Here is a 19463-nt window from a genome sequence, read left to right as displayed (position 1 = left end):
GCTCCTCTTTGCTGCTTCATCCAGACTGAACAGAGCAGCTCAGCCTGGTTCAGTGTTTCTTCCTGACAGCAAGTCAGTGATGCAGGAGCAGCTGAGTGACAGCAGCCTGTTGTTAGAGGTCTGGGCTCCAGGAGGACACAGATGGAGAGAATCACCAACTTCAGCCCGGTTCTGGTCCAGATGGGTCCATGATGGAAATGCTGGCTGGTATGTAAACAGAACCTCACAGAATGGGTTTTAATCCTCATGTTTCTGTCAGGATCCATCAGAGACTCAAACTAGAACCAGAACCCAGCTGTGTGTCCTTTAAGAGCGACAGGTCAAAGGATGCTAACCCTGACTTTAAATCTCCTGGATCTCCACCCTCAGAGAGGTGAGCTGTTTCTACCTGCTGTGTTCATTTGTGAAGCGGTGTGTGTTGGATGTTCTCCAGAACCAATCCTCATGTTTTTGTCAGGATCCATCAAAGACTCAAACCAGAACCAGAACCAGAACCAGAACCCAGCTGTGTGTCCTTTAAGAGCGACAGGTCAAGGGATCCCATCATTAACTTTAAATCTGCTGAACCTCCATCAGACAGGTGAGCTCTTTCTACCTGCTGTAACTGTATAAACTCAGTCGGTCTGAAATGATTCTGTGTTCCTAATATATTTCATGTTTCTCCTCCTATAATTTCCTATTAAATATAATTGTTCATCACCAACCTTCAGTGTTTCAGATCTGATTGTTTATCTCAGTATCTATGAAAAATTAAGTAATCATCACCTTAGACTCRAATCCAAAAATTTTCCAACATGTTTTATAGCTACAGATGTAAATAAACCAGTACAAGTCTATATTATTCAGGTCTTTCTGTGTTTGATATTTCTATATTGAAATCTTTGTAGTAACATTATTTGAAACAAACTYGTATTGTAAAAGCAACAGTATTTTTCCATGTTGGATTATGCAGCTCCAGGTTGATTATTGTGCTTTCAGTTTTCTGTTGATAATAGAGAGATAAACTCTTCTCAGATAAATTGAGATGACTGAAAAACAGACACTTTTGAGAAACTTGAGTCAACTCTGAAAACACYGATAGTTAATAGTGAGATTTTAGTAAAACAGAGAACATCTGAGTATTTCTATTTTGAAATAAAAGGTAAAGTTTGTATTTATCAGATTAAATATAGAAACATCACGGAGTTTCTAAAAGGAAGGATAAACTTTTAATGTGAGACGAAAGCAGGCAGACATTCCTCAAAAGGTAATAAAACAATGTAAAGATTAGCCTCCATGGAGGGAAAAACATGAACTGCCCCTTTAATGTTCAAATAAATCCATCATGTGAGGCACCAACAGGAACATCTGGACCTCCTTCCTTGGTTCCTGAGAACTTTGKATCATCAAACTAAAGGGAAACATGTTACCATGGAGACGATGAAGTCCAAATTGGATTATTGGTTCTGCAACATTTAAAGAACTTCAAAATATAAAACGGGTCCGTTTAGACCCACAGTCTCTACCCAGAGCTTCTACCTGTCCATCGATATCATACATACATTATATTATGTTAAAGTCATAAACATTTAACCGAGTCTTATTCTGTTTGCATCAACTTAATTTTGCCTTATGAAACAGTTTTGAAGTCCAATATAAATATTAACACACAGACAGAAGTGGATTTAGTTTTGATGTTGATATTTGGGTCGTTCTCTAAATATGAATTTAGTTTCCAGACATTAATGCTGAAAAAATGTTCTATGACTTAATTTAATGTTTCCAGTTTTATCTCTCAGGTTCAAACATCATTGGCCAACATGGCTGATCATCAACCATCAGATATTATCTGATGTGGATCTGATCCAGCAGTGGGTCTCCAACAGACCATCTGGTTCTGAATGAAGCTCCATCAGAACCTCTTGGATCAGACTGGAAATGACTCCTGGTTCTTCTCCATGTCAGAGCTCAACACCAACTTCACCCAACTGTCCTCAGTCATTTAAACCAACATGWTTGTCTCAGAMTCAGATCTTTCTGCTCTTTAATGAGGCTGGACATTATTCAGGAGGATCAGTGATCAGGAACATGTTGGAGGATCAGACCGGTTCTGATGGGAATCATTTACGACATCAAACTGATGATCTGCTGGTTCTGTTGGGTCTCACAGCTCTTTAGTAGTTTTAATGATAGTTTTTTCTGCCAGGTTTCACCTTGAACCAGAACCAGAACCCAGCTGTGTGTCCTTAAAGAGTGACGGGTCAATGAGTCGCACCATTGACTTTAAATCTCCTGAACCTCCACCATCATACAGGTGAGCTGTTTCTAACTCCTGTAACCATAAAAACTGAGTCAGTCTGAAATGTTTTTATTCCAACATGTGTTTAATGTGAGCTCAGCTCTATTTCCCTCATTTCTATGTTCATATGTGAAGCGGTGTGTGTTGGATGTTCTCCAGAACCACAGCAGTGAAACAATGAAGGCTGTTGGAGGCGTCATGGATGATACATCATGTCGGGCCTCACTGATTACTCACCATTATTAAACACTTTTCTCTGGTTAAAGTGAAATATTTAGTCTGATTGATTTTCTGTTTCATGTTGATAAACTAACTGGACTGTTTAGATCCTTTCTTACATTCATAGTGATTGAATCAAATTCAACAGAAAACCAGTTTGACTTTCTTTGTTCCTGAACTGTTTTGTCATCATATCTGAAAGTCTTCCTCAGTTCCAGTGAAGAAGAGTTTCAATTCTTATCAGCTGTAGGTGGAATAATCACACGTATCTTAACCAGTGACTAGTTTTACTCCCTCAGGAGTTTAGAGTTGTGGCATTCTTCAGCTCTTAAATATCTCAATGGATTTATTTATTTTCAATTGAGCTTCAGACTAGCTTACTGAATTAAACAATATTAAAAATGTGTTCAGCTATGCTCAGGTCTGAATACTTCAAAATATTGTTCATGAACAGCTTGTTAGTAAAACAAGCTGAAATCAAACAACCAAATCATTATTATTTTTTTCTTTAAGACATTTTAAGACCTATTCACAAGTCTTTCCCCATTCTGGAGGCTGGCAGCTGAGACACTTCGGTTTGAGAGCTGCTGTTTATGTGTTTTTTTCTTGGCTTGCATCCAGTTGGATGTAAATGAACAAGTCGCTGATTCCTCAAATCTGCTGACAGTGTGCAGTTTGAAGTGCCAGTTTTTAAATGTCTGATGGGTGATTCTGATGTTTCTGGTCTTTATCTTTTAATTCATCTTCTTCTTTTACCTTTTTTATATTGTGTTCATGTACTGTGTTGTACTGTTTTTCTGACAGACTTCCCAAGAGCAGCTGTAACTACTATCTAGTAGCTTTCCACCAACAGTGTAGGAGTGTGTGCATGAATGAATTAATGTAGAGTGAAGCACTTTGAGGTCTTCTGGACTAGATGAAGTGCTAGACATGTACAAGCCATTTCTCATTAACCATTTGCTGTGTGATGCTGTTTTCCTGTTTGGGGGATTTTTTCTGTGAAATTCTGAAGATTTTGAATATTTATGAATATTTCCTGACTTCCTAATTGTTCCTGGTTCCTCCACAGAGTGGACCAGCAGAGCTCAGATGTCCCCAGTAATCCGTCTGCCCAGCAGCATCAAGCACAGCTGGACTCCATATTTATGGTCTGTACATGTTTAACAACTACTTTTCCATGGTTCTGTTCACAGTCATCTCCTTGCTGCACTTTATAGACCAGAGGACTGTCAGTCTGTCCAACATGGATCTGATGTTTGGCTCCATGGTTTCAGTCTGATGTTTCCTTCATATATTATTCTGTCCCAGCTGCTGGAGGAAAACATTGTCACTTTTGTGAAGAACGAGCTGAAGAAGATCCAGAAGGTTTTGAGTCCAGATGACCCAGAATGCCCAGAGAGTCAGAGAGATGAGGAGGAGGAGTTGGAAGGTGAAGATGAAAAGCAGAGGAGGAGCAACAGAAAGGCAGTGATGGAGATCACACTGAACTTCCTGAGAAGGATGAAGCAGGAGGAACTGGCTGACCATCTGCAGAGCAGTAAGAGGATTTCTACAAATATTTAACCTGAAGGATAAATTACTAATTTAATGATGAGATAGAACCACAGTTATCAAAATAATTTGTAGAAGATGATTTTGTTTTCTTCCTCATTTACATTCTGTTTATTTAGAGCATCTTGCTGCAGTTTGTCAACATCAACTTAAATCTGGTCTGAAGAAGAAGTTCCAGTATGTGTTTGAGGGAATCGCTACAGCAGGAAGTCCAACCCTTCTGAACCAGATCTACACAGAGCTCTTCATCACAGAGGGAGGGACTGGAGAGGTCAATGATGAACATGAGGTGAGACAGATTGAAACAGCATTCAGGAAACCACACAGACCAGAAACAACAATCAGACAAGAAGACCTCTTTAAAGTCCCACCTGGAAGAGATCAACCAATCAGAACCATGATGACAAAGGGAGTGGCTGGCATTGGGAAAACAGTCTTAACACAGAAGTTCACTCTGGACTGGGCTGAAGACAAAGCCCACCAGAACATCCACTTCATATTTCCATTCACCTTCAGAGAGCTGAATGTGCTGAAAGAGAAAAAGTTCAGCTTGGTGGGGCTGATTCATCTCTTCTTTACTGAAACCAAAGAAATCTGCAGCTTTGAACACTTCMAGGTTCTGTTCATCTTTGATGGCTTGGATGAGAGCAGACTTCCGCTGGACTTCCACAACAAGGAGATCCTAACTGATGCTACAGAGTTCAGCTCAGTGGATGTTCTGCTGACAAACCTCATCAGGRGGAAACTGCTTCCCTCTGCTCTCCTCTGGATAACCACACGACCTGCAGCAGCCAATCAGATTCCTCCTGAGTGTGTTAGCATGGTAACGGAGGTCAGAGGGTTCACTGACCCACAGAAGGAGGAGTACTTCAGGAAGAGATTCAGAGATGAGGAGCAGGCCAGAAGGATCATCTTCCACATCAAGAGATCGCAAAGCCTCCACATCATGTGCCACATCCCAGTCTTCTGCTGGATCACTGCTACAGTTCTGGAGGAGGTGTTGAAGACCAGAGAGAAAGGAGAGCTGCCCAGAACCCTGACTGAGATGTACATCCACTTCCTGGTGGTTCAGACCAAAGTGAAGAAGGTCAAGTATGATGGAGGAGCTGAAACAGATCCACACTGGAGTCCAGAGAGCAGGAAGATGATTAGGTCTCTGGGAAAACTGGCTTTTGATCAGCTGCAGAAAGGAAACCTGACCTTTTATAAATCAGACCTGACCGAGAGTGATATTGATATCAGAGCAGCCTCAGTGTACTCAGGAGTGTTCACACAGATCTTTAGAGAGGAGAGAGGGCTGTACCAGGAGAAGGTGTTCTGCTTCATCCATCTGAGTGTTCAGGAGTTTCTGGCTGCTCTTCATGTTCATCTGACCTTCATCAACTCTGGTGACAACCTGATGGAAGAAACACAAATATCTAACAGGTCTTTATTATTTAGGAAGCCTAAATTAAAATCTTTCCAACAGAGAGCTGTTGACCAGGCCTTAGAGAGTCCAAATGGACACTTGGACTTGTTCCTCCGTTTCCTTCTGGGACTTTCACTGCAGACCAATGAGAAACTCCTACAAGGTCTGCTGACACAGACAGGAAGTAGCTCACAGAACAATCAGGAAACAGTTCAGTATGTCAAGGAGAAGATCAGTGAGAATGAGTCTGCAGAGAAAAGCATCAATCTGTTCCACTGTCTGAATGAACTGAATGATCGTTCTCTAGTGGAGGAGATCCAACAGTCTCTGAGTTCAGGAAGTCTCTCCACAGATAAACTKTCTCCTGCTCAGTGGTCAGCTCTGGGTTTCATCTTGGTGTCATCAGGAGAAGATCTGGATGAATTTGACCTGAAGAAATACTCTGCTTCAGAGGAGATTTTTCTGAGGCTGCTGCCAGTGGTTAAAGCCTCCAACAAAGCTCAGTAAGGAAACAGATTGTTACTGAATGTAGTTTTAATAGAGAGAAATTCAAATTTTTTCATCAGTTCTTTATATATCTTTTTTTCTCTCCTCAGACTAAGTGGCTGTAACCTCTCAAAGAAAAACTGTGAAGTTCTGTCTTCAGTTCTCAGCTCCCAGTCCTCCAGTCTCAGAGAACTGGACCTGAGTAACAACAACCTGCAGGATTCAGGAGTGAAGCTTCTCTCTGCTGGACTGAAGAGTCCAAACTGCAAACTCGAAACTCTAAGGTATGATGTTCTTAATGCTGGAGAAAAAGAACTTCTGTCCATTAGGGTTAAGTTCATTAGGGTTCACACATTAGAAATTTGGAGAATCCATGATCTTGGGTTATCATGTATTGAATTGTGTGTCTGCAGCTTGTCAGGCTGTCTGATCTCAGAGGAAGGCTGTGCTTCTCTGGCCTCAGCTCTGACCTTTAACCCCTCCCWTCTGAAAGAGTTGGACCTGAGCTACAATCATCCAGGAGACTCAGGAGTGAAGCTGCTGTCGGCTGGACTGAAAGATCCAAACTGGAGACTGGAAACTCTCAAGTAGGGAGGAACTGATGGAGGAGCAGAGAAGGGCTGATGGAGGAGGTTTTAATATGCTTCTTCTAATTAATATCCCTCAAGGAAAAAAAACTGTCATAATTATGAACAGAGGTGGGTAGAGTAGCCAAACATTTTACTTAAGTAAGAGTAGCACCACTTCAATATATTTTTACTCAAGTAAATCTAAGAAGTATCCCTGTCCTTATCTGGGACTCAAACCCGATCTGGGACTTTAGTCAAAACGCCGTTTGACAAGGATTCCAACCTCTTGGACAGGGGTGGGCAATCCTGGTCCTCGAGGGCTGGTGTCCTGCAACTCTTAGATGTCTCCTTGGTCCAACACACTTGAATCCAACAGCTGAATCACCTCCTAAATGTAGTCAAGTTCTCCAGTGTCCTGCTAACGACCTCATTACTTGACTCAGGTGTGTTGAAGTAGAGACACACCCTAAAAGTTGCAGGAGACCGGCCCTCCAGGCCTGGAGTTGCCCACCCCTGCTCTAGAACTTCAATTAAACGCCGTTTAACTGGGACTCTAACCCACGTTTTACTCGAGGGACTATAACCCAAATAGGGCTACGATTGGGGGACAGTACCCGCGCCTCTCTGGGGGTGGGCTGTACATCATTAAATACTAAATACAGCATAAACAGTGAGAAAGAGGAATAAAAAATGAATAAATGAATAAAAAGTAAAGATAAAAACATTAAAAACATCGAAGACATCAAAACCCACATTCTAACCCTAATTTAGCCATAAGCAACTCTAAACAGGTGGGTTTTAAGTTGAGATTTAAAGGCACCCAGTGTTTCAGCTGTTCTACAGATCTGAATCCAGCAGATCTGTAGAAAATGGATCTGCAGCTATCAGGTATTTTAGTCATCATGTTCTGTCAATGAATCCACTGATTAAAGCAGGAATCTCATCCCCATGTTCTCCTCCAGAGGTTCCCAAGATTTGTTCCTGGAAGCTGCTGCTGGTTCCTCCAGTCCAGGCTCTGCCCCCTTTACAGGAAACCTGTCCATAGGTGACGCTAAGAGTCTCCTTGAAGCTGCAAAGCTTKGTTCAGGGATGTCAGGATGTTAGCGGCAGTCTGCTCCAGGCTTTAGTTGTTCTCATGAGGAGCTGAAGTCTCTGACAGGAACGTGGAGCTGAACAGGAAAAGAACTTGAAGCTTCTTCTTGGTCTGATTGCAACAATCCAAACTTTTAGTCTGACTTCATCTGGAAATATTTCTATGACCCTGAATCAGTTTGAAGGAAGGCCAGAGCTGAGATTTTCTCTGTCCTCCATGTTGGAAATGAAGAGGTCCATCAGCTCCTGATCAGTGACATCAGAGTGTGACATCATCAGTAGAACAGGACTTCTCTCCCTCTCAGAACAACTTGAAAATTAAGAGGAAAGATGCAAACATGATCTGCTGGGTTGTTGATCTGCTGGTTATGGTTCTTGATGCTCCTTAGACTCTTTCACAACCCATAACTGCAGCTGCTGGACTCAGGATGCTGCTTCTTCTTCTTGGTCTCATTGTAAATGTGCACAGCGCCACATGGTGGTGTTGATTAGCAAAGGAAGTGCTGAGAGGTTGGAGGTGTTTGTCAGAGGTGTGTGAAGATGGAAGCCTCTCCCTGGTTTCAGTCTGAGCTCAGAGATCAAATCTTTGGTTCTTGTTGAACTCTGTTGGATGTGATGCAGCTTCTCCTTTTTAATGTTCGTATTTCAGGATATCACAGTGAGGCCACAGCAGGTTTTTAGCAGCAGGTTGTTTAGTGTTTCACTCCTTCATCAGAGTGGATGGAGCAGGTATCCAGGTGTTGATCAGAGTTTAGATTGATTGTATTTAAATGATGATTATTAAATCAAGTTGAGCTTCCAGAAATGTTTCCTGATGTCCTTTTAGGCTTCAGTGAGTTTCTTCAGGTTGTTACTGAGGGACTTCCTTTCTCCTCTCTGTTGGAGCTTTTGGAGCCAAATGTTGGACTGTCTCAGTGGAGGACAGTGTTTGTGTTACATGTAATGTCCATGTTTGCTGCTGAGAGAAACTGATGGTCTGATCCCCCTCCTCCTTTCAGGGTGGAGCCTGCTGGAGTCCGATGGTTGACACCAGGTCTGAGGAAGTGTAAGTGTGTTTTTCATCTGATTCATGACAACAAAGCAGCTCAAACTGTCACATCACTCATTCAGGAGAAATCAAAGATCAATAACTGAAGCTGCATTGTGTTTGTTCTCCATCAGATTCCTGTCAACTCACCATCGACACAAACACAGTGAGCAGAAAACTGAAACTGTCTGAAAACAACAGGAAGGTGATATGTGTGGAGAAGTTTCAGTCATATCCTGATCATCCAGACAGATTTGATAACTGGCCTCAGCTACTGTGTAGAACTGGTCTGACTGGTCGCTGTTACTGGGAGGTCGAGTGGAGAGGAGGAGTTGAGATATCAGTGAGTTACAGAAGAATCAGAAGGAAAGGAGACGGTAGAGATTGTTGGTTTGGATGGAATGATCATTCCTGGAGTCTGAGATGTTATGGTGATAAAGGTTACTCCTTCTGGCACAATAACCAAGAGACCTTTATCTCCTCCTCTTCTGCCTCTAACAGAGTATCAGTGTATGTGAACTGTCCTGCTGGCATTCTGTCCTTCTACAGCGTCTCCTCTGACTCTCTGATCCACCTACACACCTTCAACACCACATTCACTGAACCTCTCTATGCTGGGTTTACAGTCTGGTTTCCTGGTTCCTCTTCAGTGTTTCTGTGCCGAGTTGAGTCTAAAGAGTCTAAATATTGTCCTCCTGTCAGAGAAACTCTCCCTCGGTTTAACAGATAGTTCAGTTTCTACATGTTTGTCTCTTTCACTCAGAAACACATTTTCAGATTTATGGATTCAATCCGTTTCTGTTTGAAACTCTAAATGATTCCTTGGAAACTTTTTCCTCTTCCAGTCCTTTAAAAATGGAAGCTGGGAATATTCCAGGATTACTTCAGGATTCACATGTTTTTTCTGTTTCCAGTCGGGATGTTGTGATTTTCTCATGTGTTTTTTTGTCCTTTCAACATTTCAATGAAATCACAGAGAATGTTGATCAGTTTTTCTCAATCACTGGACATTATCTCTTTCTGTCAACTCCTGTTTTTGTTTTTTTAAATATATTCTTTAAACTCATTTATTTAACATCCAAAAAAGGAGGGTAATTTTATGTGTCTGAATAAAATATCAATATCTACTTTATTTTTACATCCAAAAATATATGAATAGTTTATGGTTGAAGTGTCAAAATGTTATACCGAATACAGTATTGCTTTCACTGATATCTGCAATTCTGTGGAGCTTTTTTATTAGTCTTCAGGGTCTGTGTCTCTTTAAATGCATGAACATTAATTGTTTTAAAAATAATTAGTGTAATGAAGACTGAAGCCTGCGACAGACTGGCGACATGTCCAGGGTGACCCCGCCTCTCGCCCGGACTTTAGCTGGAGAGGCACCAGCAACCCTCCCGACCCCATTAGGGACAAAGTTCTAAAGAAAATGGATGGATGGATGGATGGATGGATGGAAGACTGAAGATCGTTTGTTACTGGATTAGCAATCACTCCATGGTGTCGGGGTAGGACAGCTGATATATATTCAGGTGAGTTAATGAAGTGAGGCTGTCCGAGTCCAGAATTGAGTTTTACGTGACTTTAAATAACTATTGAGGTTCCTACATGCACATAAATAAGCGCATGCGTGGAGGTGTGTGTGGTTTTCTATAGAGATAAATAAACGAATATAAATTAAGTACTTTTCTGTAAATACTTTTTTCACAAAGACAACTAAAATGTCTTAAACGTGCTTAAAGAGGTAAAGATAAAACTAGCAGTTGATTAATACAGGCCATGAGAATGTACATCATTACACATAATCAACCTTGCTAATAATAGTGTCACACGATAAAACATAAGAGAAAATGGCATTTTAATTGGAAAATGATAACAGCTGCATCTAATTACCTGAAACCGAACTTAATTATCTAATGTAAACGGCTAGCAGTTAGCTCTCCACCATACGAATAAACTACACCAAACGACCATAATATTCTACAAAGTGCAAATATAGCTCTTAGACATTTAAGAAAATTAACTAAACCACCAACAGTATTACTTACATTCAATGGACGCACAAAGTTGAAAGCGGTAATAAACGATGTCTAGTTGATATCCGCACTAAACAAATCTCAGATCTATGAACAAATATGATGGAGCACCACAGTGCACAGTGAGGTTCAGCCAATCGGAGAGCATGCTCATGTCATGTGATAAGACCCAGGGCTCAAACAGTAAAACTAAACCATAAAAATGTTGCATCTCCTGTAGCGATTTAAATGAATCCATTTGGATCTGAGTTACATGAGGCAGCAGAAAAGTTCTGACTTGGTGTTTTTTTTCTTGATTTTTTTCAATGAGTTATTTAGTTGAACTCATGTGAATGTTTCAAGCTGAAGCTCTGCAGTGGAATTGTGGGTTAAATGTGCAGTCAGGACTTTATGCTCAGCAGGAAGTCTAAAAACAACCTTCTGTGGTTGAAGTGATGAAGTCCATCTGCTGCTGCTGTTAAAACACCTCCAGGACAATCTGACAGATAAAAACTGTTACCAGGCAGAACATGAAGACTTTTTATGCTTATTTCTGCTACATCAGGGGCGAGTAGAGTACAACAAAATTTACTCAATAGCTTCAATACATTTTTACTCAAATAAAAGTAAAAAGTAGCCATCTGAATAACTAAAGTATTTGATAAAAAAGCTACTCAAGTCAAATCATATTTAATATTTAAAATTATGTCATCATAATCATACTGACAAAAATGTAAAGTTATGTGCAAATTCTCATGTTTTAGACGAACAAAAATCAGCATGAATACATTTATAACGTTCAGGGAGAAGAAAGTTTTCCAAATTAGTTATTCTGAATAAAATGTATTCAATTAATACATATGTTAATGTGTGCACAGGGTGAAATACTTCCATTGATGTAAACAGGTTACTGTATATTCACCTGATCTCCAAATAGAAAATAACAGAACAACAAAGATTGTGTACAAACAGGAGGTCTCACTTAAACATAAACTGTGAGTTTGAGACTGAATCTGGAACATTTTGCTTAAAATGTGTTTGGTTTTTATTCAGTGAAGTTACTTGCAGTTAGTTGAGTATCCATTCATTTTATTCAATTGAGAGTAGTGACACTTCATAAAATAGTATGGAAGTAAAAATAAAAAAGTAAAGTGTCATAAAAATACTCCTAAAAGTAACATTTCTTTCAAAGGTTACTCAAGTAAATGTGAGTAGTTCCTACCAGCTCTCTGTAGTCATCAGAAAGGTAAAGTTCTCTATCAGAAACCGGAACAGGAAGCTTGGAGGGGATGTGGCTCTAAGCCGCTGTTGGTCCTTTCAGGGTGTTTCTGTCATCATTTCTACAGTTGAGAACATGGAGGTTCGATCTGCTGCTGTGCTGCTGCTGATGGCGCTGCAGGCTGCGGCTCAGGAGCTTCAATACTTTGAGATCGGCGGGACTCTGAAGCTCAACCCAAATCCCTCTGAGGCCATCAGCAGCATCACCTGGAAGCATAAGGGGAACATTGTAGCTGAATACATCAACGATGCGGTTCCTATGCAATATCTGGGTGACTTAAAAGGCCGAGCAAACGTGAACCTGACCACCGGAGTGTTGACCGTCAGCAACATGAGAAAATCTGAGGACGGGCTGTTCACGGTGGAGATCAACAACAGAGTCCTTCCTGTCAGCTTTAACGCTGTGGGGATCAGTCGTGTCCCTGAACCTGCAGTGGTTCTGAAAAATCCAACAACATGCTTCAAGAACTTGGACTCATGCAACCTGACCTGCAATGGGGACACCAGAGACTCTGGACCCGTTCAGTACTTCTGGAAGCTGGTAGAAGATGGAGCCTGGAAGGAACCAGGACAGGACTGGATGTTCACCAAGATTCAGATGTCATCGGTTGAAAAGATCATCTGCAAAATTCAGAACCGGATCAGTGAGAGGGAGAGCGGACCTCTGCACATCCTGGACCTCCCTGAAGAACCGGAGAAGAAGAATAAACCAACGAGGATCCCCGTCTTCCCAGGAGAACCTCCACGCTGCAGCTTCATCTCTGAGGTTCTGGGTGTTGTGATGAGATCTGTGGCTCTCCTGGTTCTGTTCAGTCTCGTTGTTTGGTTCTTTTGGCAGAACCGGAGCACCAGGTGCAGAACCAGAGAGGATAACCAAGCTTAGATTTACTTCAGGAATGTTGGAGCTTTAGAGGAGAGAAACTTGGATAATTCATATAATAASTAAATAAATAATTGTATGACGCCGTTTGTATTCTGGAGAAATGTTTCTTATCAGTCTCCTCATTTTGTACTCATGATGCATATTATTAAAAACAAGAAGCTTGTGGGTTTTGTTTCCTGTCTGATGTGTGTTCTTTAGATTTTACAAAAGCGACTTTCTAATTATGTTAACAGAATCATTTTCTGCCCTGTGACAGGCTGGCAACCTGTCCAGGGTGACCCCGCCTCTCGCCCGGCACGCCAGCTGGAGAGGAACCAGCAACCCTCCCGACCCCACTGAGGGACAAGGTGTAAGAAAATGGATGGATGGATGGATGGATGGAGAATCATTTTCTGTTTTCTTCAAAGTTCTGCATTTTCATAAATCTTATTGGTGGACTTTTGAGACAGCAGATCTAAATCTTGAGAACGACCTGTGTTTTAGGTTTACTTTATGGTTCAATAAATTAGAACATTACTGACAAGTTTATTTATTCAGAAACTCCATCACCAAGTGATACACATTAACTAGACAGAGAATGATTACACCTTTATTTCTTTTTTGTGATAATTTTCTGCTAACAGGCAATGAAAACATGACATTTAAAATAAAATATCACGTCAGACAATTGAACCATCAGGTCTTCAGTTCGTACTTCTGTTGTAGTTCCATAAAGTGGCCAGCAGAGGGAGGCAGTCCCACACCGTGACCAGCAGAGGGAGGCAGTTACACAGAGTGAACAGCGGGTGTCGCTGTGAGCTTATTTGGGTCAGATTGACGTCATTGTTGGGGAATGTTAAAGATGGCGCTGGGCGGTCAGAGGAATGTTGCCGCAGCAACAAGCTGAAGGGATTTAATTAATCGTCCAGCCGGCACCGAGTTCCTCTTCCATCCACGGTCCGAATACTTCAGGTTCTGAACCCAAACATGAGCCCGGTAGACCCGGTCAGAGCCCGGTAACCCTGTGCTGTACCTCCGGATAAAATGGTAACCGGATCCTCGGAGAACAACAGAAGCTGCTGCGGAGTTCGGCCCACCGAGCCGGAGGATCTTACGGCCGGGGCCGAGGCGTCTGTAGCGGACTGAGGGGGTCATGGAAACACCGAAGGAGAACGGAGGCTCGGTTTCTGTGGATCTGAACGAAAACGAAGATGAGCCGGTGGGTGTGGAGGGGAAACCGGGTCCCAGGACACTGAAGGAGCGCAGCCTGACGCTGCTGACCGGTGTCAGCGGGGGTCAGGCGGCGGGCTGGACCCGGAATCCGGTGGATCTAAACGGGAGGAACGCAGCCAGAGACCCGGAGATCATGCTGGTAGCTGCGGAGGACGGGTACCTGTCCGGCCCGGTGGTGTTGGGCGGTGTGAACGGGTTTTCCCTGGAAGCAGAGGAGCGGGGAGAAGCAGGAGGTCCGGCCGCTTCCTGTCCAGCTGCGCTCCAGGAGGAAGGAGACTCTTCTCCCCCCCAGGACCAGCGCTCATGTCCGGGGAGGCCGAACTGGACCTCCGCGGGTGTTAACATGTCCAACGGGGTAGCTGACAGTCCTGAGGCGGCGGTCCGGTGTCTGGGTCAGAGACTGGGTCAGTGTGAGCTGGGCTGTGAGGAGGTCAAAGTAGCTAACGGTGGTTTGCACATGATGAGCCCCGGTTCTGAGTGGCCCGGTTCCGATTACTTCCCTGTAAACAGACACTCTGACCCAGGGTTCAGGCGGAACCGCTGCCCCAGCTGGGGCGACCCCAGATCCGGCCCATTATCCACCCCGGAACCGAGCCCCGGCCCCGCGTCGCCCTGCCCGTCCAGCCCGCTGTCGGAGCCCAACACCCGGCAGGAGGACGAGGAGCCGCTCGGTGACCCGGATGTTCCCGCAAGGCCGCAGAGTCTGAGGACTAACCCCGCAGCCAGCGTGTCCCGCAGCTGTGACGCCACCCCGCTGTCCCCTGACGAGGACGGGGGGTTCAACTTTGACCCCGAGGCGGGTCGGAGGCAGAGCGCCCCGGACAAGCTGAGCGAGGAGACCGGGGGTTCGGAGCTCAAAGTGATGCCCAAAAGGTTCGGCATCGCTGATTTCTTCACCAGGTAAGGGTTCGGGTTGACCTTTAACCCCTCCAGAAACCAGGTCCAGTTCCACCTGGACGAGGTTTCACTTCCAAGCAGCACTAAAGGTCATTGCTAACAGAGAGCCAAGCGTTTTCATGGAAAGTTCAGTGGAAGGAAAACGTATGGTCAAAAAAGATGCAAAACAAAACTTCCCCTTCAAAGGGTAGACTAGTGAGAACATTTAGATCCACTATGTTCAGATGGATCCTAAACATGGGCTTCCACAGTCTGATCTGGGCTGAGGAGAACCAGAACCAGAACTGGATCACTACTCAGAGGTCCAAAGTCATACAGTCTTCATTTCAGAGTTCCTGAATCTGCAGGACCAGAATTCCTGTTACTTCACCACTATCAGTGAAGATCTGGGTCACCAGGTCGTCTGCTGGTTCTGATCCACTGGGTTTTCAGAAGTCAGCATGAGAAGCACCAGAACCAACGATGCAGACGACCTGAAGGCAGCTAACGGAGCAATCTGATGTTCCAGAACCTCAGCAGAACCACACCATGCTGCATTGATACAGGAATTCATACAAAAGGAGCCCAGACCCGGTTCTGTTTGCAGAACCTGACTCACGGTTCTGGACTGAAATCATCAGATCCACCTGGATAAAGTCCAGGATTAAGCATTAAGCGGACCTTTTCCAGTCATTTTGGCCACTCAGAGCGCTTCACACTAGAGTCACATTCACCCATTCACACTCACACATTCACCCATTCACACTCACACATTCACACACATTCACGCAGGTCGGTAGGCAGCTTGGTGCCAAGGGGGAATCGAACCTACGACCTTCCGATCTCTTCCCACAGAGCCACAGTCGCCCCACCAAGCTAAAACCCAAACGCTGCTGAGTGTTAGTCGGATCAGAACCAGAATCTGATCAGAAAATTTATTGTTGATTTGAACCAGAACTTTGTGATTTGATCCAGACCATCCAACTGAGCAGAACCGTCCGCTCTGCTCCAGGTCCGATCACGTTCTCTGCCTCAGCAGCTCACAGTCATGGGATCATGAAGACCAGAACCGACCCGACCCGTTTGTTTCTTTCAGCTTCAGCACGTCAAGGTTCTGTCCAGACAGAGGGGGCGGTTCTGGTCGTCATCTGGGTTCTGTCTGGAGTTCAGTCCTGACTTTTTTGCTCATGATTAAATCAAAAACATCGAGAAAGCTGCAGAACTTTAGTTCACTCTCTTGGTTCTGGTACCACTTTGAGAAATAAATCATTTTATTGACGTTTTATTTTCATGTTGATTCGTCCAGAACCAGAACAAGCCTCATTCATTCAGAGTTCGGAGCAGCTGGTAGCTCCAGAACCTGATGGTTCTGCAGACCTGGACCGGCAGGTGTGGAGTTAAATCTCCATCTGCCGGAGCGGTGCTGCTGGTTTGGACCCGGGCCAGAGCAGCTGCCTGGAATTTCACACAGAGCCGCAGGAAATCCAGGCAGACAGAGGAATGAAGGCTCAGGGAGTCCAGGAGCTCCGGTTCTGATCCGACTAACACTCAGCAGCGTCTGGGTTTTAGGTTGGTGGAGCCGGTTCTGTTGGTGTCCAGTTGAACCAGTTCTGGTTCTGAGTGGGACCAGCTGTCCTTCCACTCAGTAACAGCTGACTCAGTGAGTTCAACTTCCTGTTTCTGACCCGGTTCTGTTTCACTTGTTGCATCACAGCCACATGTGGAACAATGGAGAGGAAGACTTGGTTCTGTTTGGGCCCGGTTCAGCCCGGTTGGCGCTGCGCCGGCCTCACTCTGAAACAGACGCTGCTGGAGTCTAGTTAAAGTACAGCAGGGTTCACATTTACATCACTGAAGCAACGGTTGGTTTCTGTCAGGCTCTGCTTTCACTTCTCTTAATGTAGGGGTGTCAAAGTGAGGGTCGGGGGCCATTTGTGGCCCTTGGATTAGTTTTGTGTGGCCCCAGAACGCAATGTAAGAATGGCACTGAATGTCATAATAAGCTGCATCACAAACATCGAGCGAGATTTTACTCAAAAACAGACGTGGTCGTGTTTTTCCATTATATTTAACTAAATACAGCAAAGTTTGTAGAAGAAAATTCTTATTTTCTTTTCTGACAATAAACTAAAAACATTTCATAGACTTTAAAAAAATGGAAAAATAATTAGCTCAAAAAGTTAAATGATTGTAAAAGTTAACAGACATAAAGTATTATATCTTTTATTTATTGTTGTGCAGGTAAAATAATTCACAATAATAATTTTGTGTTTTTAATTGGGGGGGAAAAAAGGAAACATTTTTTCTCCTGAATATTTTCAACATGGGGATTTTGGCCCTCGGCGTAAGGGCCACTGTCTTAAAGCTTCCTCCTAGCATAGCAGTGAAGGGAAGCAGCTAAAAATCTCATATATGCTAATGCTAACTGATCAGTTCTGGTTCCGTTTTCAGTTGTAATGATGACGATGTTCTGGATCCATTGGAGGCAAAGAGTCTTTGTTTACATCTTGAGCTAATGCTAACTCTTTGTTAGCACACCTGAATCGGCTCAGAAGCGGTTCAAACCGACCGCAGGTCATATGAATTCTTGAAAATCACCAACTGATGTTGGATGAATCAATATCAGCTGAAATCCTGAGTAGAAAACTTCTGGGCTCTTTCTGTTTCCTGAAGTTGTTTCTCCAGAACGATCTCACTAATTGGTTCGTTAGGGTCACATGACTCCCTCAGTTCAGCCTTTGGGTCGTCGTCTCCTGGAAACCCCAACAGATTCACACCGACTCCAACAGGCTGGGGTCACATCTAAAGGTCAAGATGGTTCAGGTCCACCTGGGGTGAAGAGCTGTAGGTGTTGGAAAGACGGAACCAGAAACAGCTGATCAGTGTAAATGACGTGTCGCTCTGAGTTGTTGTTCCCTGATGGAAACGTCTGGTGAGCAGAAACCGTTTCCACGGCGACGTTAAGAGTCGTCGTTCATAAATCCTCCTGGTTTCTCCTCTTCATGCCTCCTCCTGTCAGCTGACCTGGACTTTTCCACTGAAGAGAATGTAAAAGTGTTGATCTCACGGCTTTTTCTCCCGTTTTTCCACCAACGTCGGTGCAGAAACTGCTGCCGCGGCACAAATACGTCCCCGTTTGTAACCGCAGCCGTTGCTTAACTTTTCTTTAAGGAACTGAAACGGTTTTCTGTAGTTTTGTTTAGTCTGACATCAACAGTGATGCCTGTTCTGCTCACGAAGCGACCGACTTAAACAGATTCACATGTTGAATATAGAGAAGTGGCATTTCTAATTCTAGCAGCTTTTAATTGTTTTAAAAGTTTTATCATCGTTCTGAAGAAGGTTCTGTGTAAAACTTTCAGAAATTGAAACAAAGATCCAGAAACAAACTTGTAGATCTCAGATCATTTTGAGATATTTTCTCATTTTTGTTCTGCTGTTCATCAGTTCAACGCTTTAATTTGCTAAAATCTCCTCCGACTTTTGTTTTCCATTAAAACGGCTGCTTGTGAACTGCAGGATGACTCAGTTGGCATATTAAAAACACGGCAACATTTTAATGTTACTTTGTTTAAAAGACAACATTTAACAAGAAAAAAATGACAGATTTTAAAAAACTAATTCTACAAAATAAGTTGAGGCTTAAATTAAAGTCCTAACCTGATCTTCAGTCTCTTGCTCCAAACAGGCTAGCTAAATGCTAACCTAGCATTACTGTTATCAAGCTAATGATGACATGATGATAGATAATTTCTTTGGTTAATTAGGAAACAAGCTGCTGTTAAGTGGAGAAATTGAAAGATTAACAGAATTTGTTGTAAAACTTTTTTTAAAAGTTTTTTTTAGGCGAATTTCAGTCGATCTCGATCAATAAAGTTAGCTTGTTGACATCCTACAGCGTCAAAAACAGATGTTGGTTTTGGATATTTTGTTGCTGGAATAGAATAATGTTAGAAATACAAAGTACTGGTGAATATTTAGGTCACATTTAATGGAGCCAGATGGTTATAGATGGTATTTCAGTTAAAAACAACAGATTACCAGGTCTTTGCTGTAATGGTTTGATGTTTCCTGTGGGGCTGATTGACTCGGAGATCAAATCACTGGAAACATAATTAACTTGATGTAATTGTTCAAATTAAATCAACTTTTAACAGTTTCCTTCTTTCCTTCAGGAGCCTGTTTTCTAGAAAACCCAAAGAGTCCAGGGCAACGTCCCACAATGCAACAGGATGGCGACTGTTCAACAAGTCAGAGACCAGAGAGGAGGACGAGAGCGGAGAGGCGGCCATGACACCTCAGCAGGTTCGTATGGACTCTAACGAACTCGTCTGATTTAAATGTCTGAAATCTAATCTGTTCATCTCATAAACACTTTTATTCATGTTTCCATCCCTTCTCCCAGCGTTGAATCAGGTTTCCTGTTATTTAGTCTTTCTTTATGCAAACCCACCTTCAGGTGTCACACAGAGCAGACGCTGAGCAGACGCTGAGCAGACCCTGAGCAGAGCAGACGCTGAGCAGAGCAGACGCTGAGCAGACGCTGAGCAGAGCAGACGCTGAGCAGAG

The 19463-nt window shown here is 43.2% G+C and overlaps 2 protein-coding genes across 3 annotated transcripts in view; both read left to right on the top strand.

Moving 5' to 3' along the window:
• The first annotated feature begins 27 nt into the window (after positions 1 to 27).
• On the top strand, positions 28 to 9844 carry LOC103477383 (protein NLRC3-like). The gene is given in 7 exon segments (XM_017308869.1): positions 28 to 373; positions 458 to 580; positions 3567 to 3645; positions 3806 to 4034; positions 4168 to 6529; positions 8602 to 8648; positions 8765 to 9844. Coding segments are annotated over 7 exon segments (3579 nt in total). The 5' UTR covers positions 28 to 230; the 3' UTR covers positions 9361 to 9844.
• A 3583-nt stretch (positions 9845 to 13427) lies between these two features.
• LOC103477364 (TBC1 domain family member 12-like) overlaps positions 13428 to 19463 on the top strand; it is a 12103-nt gene continuing 6067 nt past the window's right edge. The window contains exons 1-2 of one of the 2 annotated variants that reach the window (XM_008430440.2): positions 13428 to 14918; positions 19070 to 19199. In XM_008430440.2, the coding sequence (XP_008428662.1) occupies positions 13939 to 14918; positions 19070 to 19199 (1110 nt within the window). In that variant the 5' untranslated portion in view covers positions 13428 to 13938. The remainder of the gene's footprint in view (positions 14919 to 19069; positions 19200 to 19463) is intronic. The other variant, XM_008430439.2, reaches the window with a different exon arrangement.

This window comes from Poecilia reticulata, linkage group LG15 (genome assembly GCF_000633615.1).
Source record: "Poecilia reticulata strain Guanapo linkage group LG15, Guppy_female_1.0+MT, whole genome shotgun sequence".
Taxonomy (NCBI): domain Eukaryota; kingdom Metazoa; phylum Chordata; class Actinopteri; order Cyprinodontiformes; family Poeciliidae; genus Poecilia; species Poecilia reticulata.
This window is presented reverse-complemented; position numbering and strand designations above follow the sequence as displayed.